The following is an 8,159-nucleotide window of genomic DNA, read 5'->3' as shown; positions in this document are numbered from 1 at the left end:
ATTCTCCAGGCAAGAGTACTGGAGTGGGATGCCATTGCCTTCTCTGAAAAGATATATAAGTGCAATGCAAATAATGTCACCACTTAAAAAATAATTCTCTTATTCTTTTGTAGATTTATATTTCATTTCATGATTAAAAATTTTGCTATGCACTAAATGAGTGAAGGCTTAAAGTCTAATTTCTAGCCCCTTTGCAACTATCTATTTCTTTTATATTTCCTGTTAACGTCTATAAGTTCACCTGATGCTAAAAAAACTCTGATATGAGGAAATTGTAAATCTCAACCCTTTCCTCTGCTCTATACATAAAAAGTCTAAAATTTATGAAGAGGCAAATCCAACATTGTCATCAATTAATTGTTCTCGAGATTTAACAGCAGAAACATTTCAGGCAATCAAAAAGCAAGTAGGGAAAACCACCTTTAATTGATTCTACAGAGAATTTTTTTCCAGACTATAAATAACTTCTTATATTTTCCATTTGGCTGTTTCAGGAGATTCACAAATGAAATGCAGGATATTGCAAAATAAATTGCTAAGAAGTAGGATGATATGAAAAGATCCCTACTTTACCTATATGGAACAAAAGTTGGTCTATTCTACCAGGGGAATAAAAGCAAATATGAATGAGGCTAACGTACAAGCTTTGTTTCACCAGAAGAGAGTCACTGGGTAAGACCCCTGGTGATAGCACCTGGGAAGGATGTCACTGGGGCTCCCAGGCAAGAATGTTGTATGAAACCCCTACCCAGAGTGAGCACTGGGGCTGGAGGGGACAACGGCCCATTGACCATGCCTCTCCGGGCTGCAGGGTCTTCGGTGCAGCCTCTTGGATTGTAATATCATTTACTTATCCACACATCAATATTTTCTGTCTTTAGAAGCAATGATGGCATTTGCCACCAGGGAGTGTGATCTGTGTATTCATGGAATAGCTTGACTCAACTGTAGTAGATTTTAAAGTGCAGTCCTGGGGGTCTACTGTGTTGTAATCCCTCTAATATTCTATCTAAATACTTGCCGGCTCTGTGATTATGCCATTATGTATTTATGGTCATAAGAAGTCAGTTTTAAACAAAATATTCTTTAGTATCCCTTATCATATGTATTTTCATCCCATATGTAAAGTTTTGGATAAAAAAGTTCAAGGAATGTGAAAAAATCCAATCTGCTGAGGGGTAGAACATTTTAAAAAATACTTATTTACCTTGTTCGTCAAATTTTTTAAGGTTTAGAAAAGTTATTAGTATTGTAAAGCATTTTCAGAATGATTGTCTAAGTCCTCTTTCAGAATATCTGTTTCTACTGGGGTGAGATCATGTTCTTCTACTGTGAGCACACAGTAGGAGCTCAACATATGCTTGTTTGAAGAATGAATGACTATAAAGAGACACCTATATTCCCCTTTCACTATAATAGGTAAAAATCTATAAGTAGTGTTATCTCTGCCCATGGCATTTATATAATAAAACTAAGTCCACTATAAGAACGGATTTAAAGTCATACTATAAGAATGGGAAAATTTAAAGTGGAAATTTAAAGTCTAGGGTCCGCTCATGACTTGCCAAAGATAACATGCTTAACCAGGAAAATGGAAATGAATATTTGTGAGTGAACTCTAGATTAAAGGAAATTATCAATACAAAGCTGTTAAAGTTTAAATTAACATAAAAGAAACATAATTATTTGTAAAAACAACCATATACATTAAGAGAAATGATACTGTCTTTAAACTTGCATTTTCAATACTGTCTGTGCAAAATTGCTTGCAGTGTTTCCAAACGGGCGTCTGTGGCTGGATGCATGGAAAACTTCCATGAAATGCACATCGGAGCAACAGGGCTCACCGTTTCCTTTAACACGATGAAGTCTGGCCAGGTCACGGCTGTGCTTTGGAACAGCTGGTCTGGATGTGTGAAACCTGCAGGACAGGCAGCAGCAGCTGGAAGGCATCCTGTATATATGTGGTGCTATTGCAGCCCTGGGAATGGAGAAAACTGTCATTGAGGGGTTACTGTCAGAGTTCCAGCTTGACAATTCTTCCCATTTGATAATGTTCTTCTCCTCAAACCCCACACTATTTTAGAATATTTTTCTTTTAATGCTGTTGCTTAAAGCATATATAAACACATTTTGTCGGATGGCTTGCAACCAGCTCTGAATTATCTACACTAACAGAGAGGAGAATTCACTTATAATGAGGCAAGCCATTTCCATAGACTTTTAGGGTATATTAGGGTATATTTCCTTTAGCTCACATGGTAAAGAATCTGCCTGCAATGCAGTGGACCCAGGTTTGATCCTTGGTGTCAGGAAGATCCCTGGAGAAGGAAATGGAAACCCACTCCAGTATTCTTGCCTGGAGAATCCCATGACCAGAGTCCATGGGGATACAAAGTGTTGGACATGACTGAGTGACTAACATTTACACTTTAGGGTGATTATGTGTGTATAATCAATACCCATTATGTCCAGTCTTACTTATCCTTTTTCCAGATCAGTCCCACTGCCTTGAAATAACACAAAAGCACAGCATGAAAGAGGCTGTAGTTTGTCCTAACCTATAGATGAAGAAGGGCTTCTCTCGTGGCTCAGATGGTAAAGGATTTGCCTGCAATGCAGGAGACCTGAATTCGATCTCTGGGTTGGGATGATCCCCTGGAGAAGGAAATGGCAACCCATTCCAGTATTCTTGCCAGGAAAATCCCATGGACAGAGTAGCCTGGTGGGCTACAGTCCACGGGGTGGCAAAGAGTCAGACACGACTGAGTGACTAACACATATAGATGAATAAACAATAATGGGTTACTGGAGCTATTGTGCAATTATTCATGGCAAATCCTTGAATACTGTCATCTTCCCATTCATGTTGGTACCCTCCACTTGGTTTGGATATTTGACATTGTTATTCATGTTCGTGGGTGCTCTAACAGACAGTATTCCACAAGAGACCACTTAAAGTTTCAGGTAATTAAAACAGGAGAAAACTTCCACCAAAGGAATGAATAAACGATTTGACTTCATACTCTTCATGACCGACAGTAATTCATCTGCTAAGGCCTTTTGGGTGGCCAAGGAAAAGGTTTTCAGGTTCCACGTTCTGCCTCTGATTGCCTGGATTTCCTTTAGCTCTGTCCTCCAGAATCTTCCCTGCATGTCAACTCCATCCCTCTGGGAGGCTGAGTCTTAAGCAGTAACAGGGTCATCACCGTTACTCCTGTACCTTGGTAGTCTTCCTTAAAGGTAAGACCCAATTCCCAAGTGCATTGCTATATATTTAAATGTAGCCCTCCCTCACTTTTGTAATTTCCAAATTTTGCATTTGACAGGTACTTCAGAGAGCAAGAAACCACTGTATATGCACTGCTTATATTCAGACTTAACTTGTCAGCACCTTGCAGCTTCAGTTGGGTGCCATGGGGCTACAGAAGTGCCAGTTCCTTATGGCTGATTCGTAATAGAAGCATTTCCCCCACTAGCCACAGATGAAACACAGCGCCTATGGGTCAAGAATGAGGCGTCCTAGGTCCCTTTTCTTTTATTTTACACCGCTGCTTCTGGCAAAGCCACAGCTGTGTGGGGCAGCTGCATATCCATGTTACAATGTCTTGGTGGGTGGGCAGGCCATGGAGTGAGTGGTCACAGAGGATCTTGCCTCTGGTTAGTGAATGGGCAGATGCTAAATATTTACCTGTCATTTGTTGCCAGTCTGGAGCTTAGACCCGGCTAAACCCAAGTTTATTGTGAATGGAGGGAAGTTCCTAGTTTTACAAAAAATCACCATTGAGCAAGAATCCCTCGTTGCAGCCAATAATCACAGTGTTAAATCTGGTGTCAAACTTGGCAGCAGAAATGTGCTTCTGCCAGAGGAAACAGCGACAGAAATAATGTGCAAGCTTAGCATTTCTCTTTATAATCAGGAATTCTTGAAAATTAGGTATTGTTGTTTCACTCGAGGGTTTACAGCTGGTTGAACTATACAAATGTACTCAGAAAAGACTGTAGACGATAAAATTTAGAACTGCAGTAATACTTGCTGCCTGGGAGAAAGACAAAACGTGTAGCTCTAACATTTGGTTTAATTCAGAAGCATTTGCTCTCTGGGCAGCCACTTACCTCTAACAATACACTATTGATCATGGGGTTAAGGACCTCGGCCTTCTGGTTGCTCTGTGGAATCAAAAGTATGAAATTGACAGATTAGGTGCTTGTACTCCAAGGCTTGTCAAAGTGTTAAGACGCTGGCTTTAAGAGGGATCTCTTAGAGAAGAAGGGGAGAAGTGGGATGCTTACTATACATCAGGCTTCATACTTGGTGCTTCCCCTACACGATCTCACTTAATTTCCACAGAAATCTTAGGGGGTAGGCAGGGACCACGATAACTCTGATTCACAGATGAGAAAATATGAATCAGGAAGGTTGAGAAAGTTATTTAAGGTCATGTAGCTAGAAATTTAAACTCAGACCTTTTAAACCATTCAAATCTTGTAGCAGGTCTGGGATTAGGGGGAGGTGAGTGAGATTGAGCTGGACAGAGTCAGCTTCAGTCTTTACTTAAAATTTTTATATTTTGTTCATCATGACTTTTGGTGTTCATTTTGATTTTTAAAATATTGCATCTATCTAGATGACTAAGGTTGTCTCTTTGTCTCTTTTTGAGAGATGGTCCCCTTAAATTTGGTAGACAGGTTAAGTACCTTTACTTGCCTCCCTAGTCCCAGCCCTAGTCTGTCTGTTTTTCTTTTAAATGCAAGCACAGGTACTTGGTTTTAGGGTACGTCTTCTAGGTTGGCAGCAAAGTTAAAACACTCTTGAATATAACTTGCAAACAGGTTGGCAGATTCCAGTTTGCAAAACATAAATATACGTAAAGCGCAGAATACAGAGTTCGGTGTTAAGCAGATGTTCAAAAAGTGTTAGTGTCCATGTAACCATTATTATTACGTCTGCTATTGGTCCATTAATCAACAGTCCTCTCTATCTAAAATGTTCAGTCTACTCTTAGACAATAAATAATTAAAGGGACTAGAAAGAGAGACGGCAATCTTAATAGGCTGTTTTCTCTCACGGTACTCGAAAAATGTTATTATGGTAAACAAAAGGATATAAATGAAGTCTATCTTCCCAGAGCAGCCCACTTTCATTGACATTACTCTACTGCGGGCTAAGTAATGTCTTACTGGGGAAAGCATAATGGAGTCTTGGGAAAAAACTCTTTAAAAACCTAGTCATTTTAGTAAGTAACCAGAAAATCCATTATGGTTTGCTTTCATGTTTATTTGATTATCAATAAACCTCTAAATTATAATCAAAATGAGGGCAATAAAATGACATTGGCTTTCAGAATCAATGAGATGTGCAAGCAATTTAAATAGAGTCTGGAGAGCAATATACACTCATTAACTTCAAGTTATGAATAATGGCTCTTTTAGAGAACAGAAACAATGACTTGATGTGAATGATTTATTACAGCACAAGATGAGAGGTACTGTTGTGGTGAGATGGCATTTCATAAACTATCTTTAGATCTGGTTTTTTCCTTCTTCAAAATGATAATTTGTGTATTCCTGATTTTGTATATACAAACATTCGGACACACGTGTGTGTGTATTTTATGTGTATATGTGTGTATATTCATTCATTTTTGTGTGTATATTCATTCAAGTACATACTTATCTGCTAGAACTTTGCTACTGAAAAAGTAGGATATGAATCAGGAGCACTACTACCACCTGGGAGCTTGTTAGAAATGCAGACTCTCAGTGCTCATCCAAGACCCACTGAATCAAAATCTGCATTTAATAAGATCTCTAGGTTATTTGCTTGCACATTAAGGTTTGAGAAGCATTGTGTTGGAATACACTACCTTAAAGAGAATGGAAAGCAATACCATGAATATTACCAATCAATGTAAATAAATTAATGTTTAACATAGGTATACCCATGGCTGTTTCATGTTGATGTTTGGTAGAAACCAATGCAATACTGTAAAGCAATTGTCCTTCAATTAAAAATAAATAAATAAATAAATAAATTCATGTTTAACATGAATCATAAAAAACATAGAGCACATATACACAAAGACATATATATCCTCATCACTAGGAAACCATAGACAGCCAGTTAGCTGTCTGCCTCCTGAGTCTGATGGGCAGCCAACTGGGAGTTGAGAGACTAACTGAGAAGTCTGGGTGAATTAGTTCACCCCTCCAGGACTCAGTGTCTCAGGTAGTAAACTGGAAAAAAGTGGAAAGAGTGAGAAAAAGATACAGTAGAGCCGTGGGAAGCCAAGTCACCAAGGTCATTCCATTCTGATTAAGACTTCACACCTCTCTGTAAATCTAGCAGTAACACCAAGGTCGACAAGCATCAGTTAACCTAGACAATGCTGAGCACATAAATGCACTTTATCAAGCCTATTCCATGAATAAGCTTCTACCTGCAGCCCCCCTTCACTCTACCTGCTTACAGTGAAGCTCTGCTGCTGAAGGCTTAAAATCAGACAAATATTAAAAGCTGGTGTTTTGTAAAATAGGAGAGGCAGACCATATTCTCTGACAGCAGAATGAATCATTGGTATGTAGCTCATCCTTTATTAACTAAGCCACTTACAGAAGTGTGGGAGGCACACATCTCCTGACAGTCAGTCCACAGTCATTTCTGATTTTTTTTTTTTTTTTTTGAGAACTGCCCTTCTCCTGGGGTGAGGGGAGGTGTGTTGCAGCAGCCAGGTAGGTCTACATGCAATGACTCTGTCCTCGGTCACCACTGGTGACACCAGATGGATATCTGAGGCATGCTATTGAGCCTTTCAAACCTTCTCACCCAGGATCCTGGAATTTGAAGGGAGAGAACTGGGAACTGCTGGAGTTGAGTCACATTAATATTAATAGCAACGCTCCAGAGAGAAGGTACATGAGCTGTGCTGAGGAGTCCCCACAGCTGCTCATACATCTCCACCACCTTTAATAAAGTTCCTTTACTGCCTGTCATGGATTGAATTGTGGTCCCCAAAGAGAGATGTTGAAGCCCTTACCTCCAGTATATCAGAATGTGACCTTATTTGGAGATAGGGCTTTACAGATTTAAATAGTTGAGGTTGTGCTGGTCACCCAGTGTGTGGTACTTGTCAAGGCAGCCCTAGGACACTAATACATTTATTACCCAAACACCCTAGCTAAGACAGGAAGCAAAACTTGCTGTTTCTCATGTAAAGAACCATCTGCCCTTGCATCCAGGGCCTTAAAGGAAAAGTGGAAAGCTTGAAAAGGAATAACTTCCACTGTCTCCTCCAGTCCCACTAGGTTGAGTTATATAACATGACTGATTTCTCAAGAAAATAACCAGAAGCCACATCTCCAAGGAATGCCAAACCTCTCAAATTTGTTACTTTGAGAACAGAAACCCTTCTACAGATTGGTTGATAATATTTTTTCTTTTGGTTAAAGTTGAAGTGTAACAATAAAGCTTGTGTGGCTTATAAAATAAGCTTTGAGGACAAGTGAATGTGAATATTAAGAATGAATTATTTTAATAGAGATTTTGGTATTATATATCACAGATATTAAGTAATAGAAGGAATCTTCATTTGATATTTTTTCTTTAACAAATGAAGGAAATGAGACCCAGAGATGTTTTGAAAATCCACCCAATATCTTGTATAACTGATATGGTCGTGTCTAGAACTCAATCGGATGAGAGCCTCGAGCCACCTGTTGCCAAAGAAGATGCTCAAGCCTCATTTTAGTAAATGTCTTGGCTGCACTTCTGCTTGTGGAGCTATCAAAGAAGGCATTCTGTCCTCTACTTCATCTCACAGCCCCTAACAGACCTTCCCTTAAAAAAAGGTGAAAAAAAGAGCCCATATTACAGTCTTACCCCAACAGTGGTTAAAGAATTTGTAAACTTCTCTGATAAGGAGGCCACTTCTTTGCACATTGCAGTAGTTAATCTGAAAGAAGGAAAAAAAAGAGATTTGGGGATTTTTAGTAAGGGAAAATAATTGGATTGTTAATGCAATTATTGATACTAATACAGAATTTCCTTTAAAAGAAGGGCACACAAGTTTGAAGATGCTCTGTAGAAATTTCCCTTAGTATTCTTCCATGACTCACAGTCACAATTTAATCTAATTCTCACCCTACCTCTTTTTAGAAGC

At 39.0% G+C, this 8,159-nt stretch overlaps 1 protein-coding gene across 7 annotated transcripts in view; it reads right to left on the bottom strand.

Annotated features, from left to right (window-relative positions):
• Nucleotides 1-407: 407 nt before the first annotated feature.
• FAM114A1 (family with sequence similarity 114 member A1) overlaps nt 408-8,159 on the bottom strand; it is a 64,832-nt gene continuing 57,080 nt past the window's right edge. For all 7 annotated transcript variants that reach the window (XM_059887856.1, XM_024993536.2, XM_005207897.5 and 4 more), the window contains 3 exons: nt 7,880-7,952; nt 4,117-4,170; nt 408-1,981 (listed from right to left, as the gene is read on the bottom strand). In XM_059887856.1, the coding sequence (XP_059743839.1) occupies nt 1,880-1,981; nt 4,117-4,170; nt 7,880-7,952 (229 nt within the window). In that variant the 3' untranslated portion in view covers nt 408-1,879. The remainder of the gene's footprint in view (nt 1,982-4,116; nt 4,171-7,879; nt 7,953-8,159) is intronic.

The sequence above is a fragment of the Bos taurus genome, chromosome 6, assembly GCF_002263795.3.
Source record: "Bos taurus isolate L1 Dominette 01449 registration number 42190680 breed Hereford chromosome 6, ARS-UCD2.0, whole genome shotgun sequence".
NCBI lineage: Eukaryota > Metazoa > Chordata > Mammalia > Artiodactyla > Bovidae > Bos > Bos taurus.
Note: the sequence above shows the minus strand (reverse complement) of the source record. Positions and strands in the feature narration are given on the sequence as shown.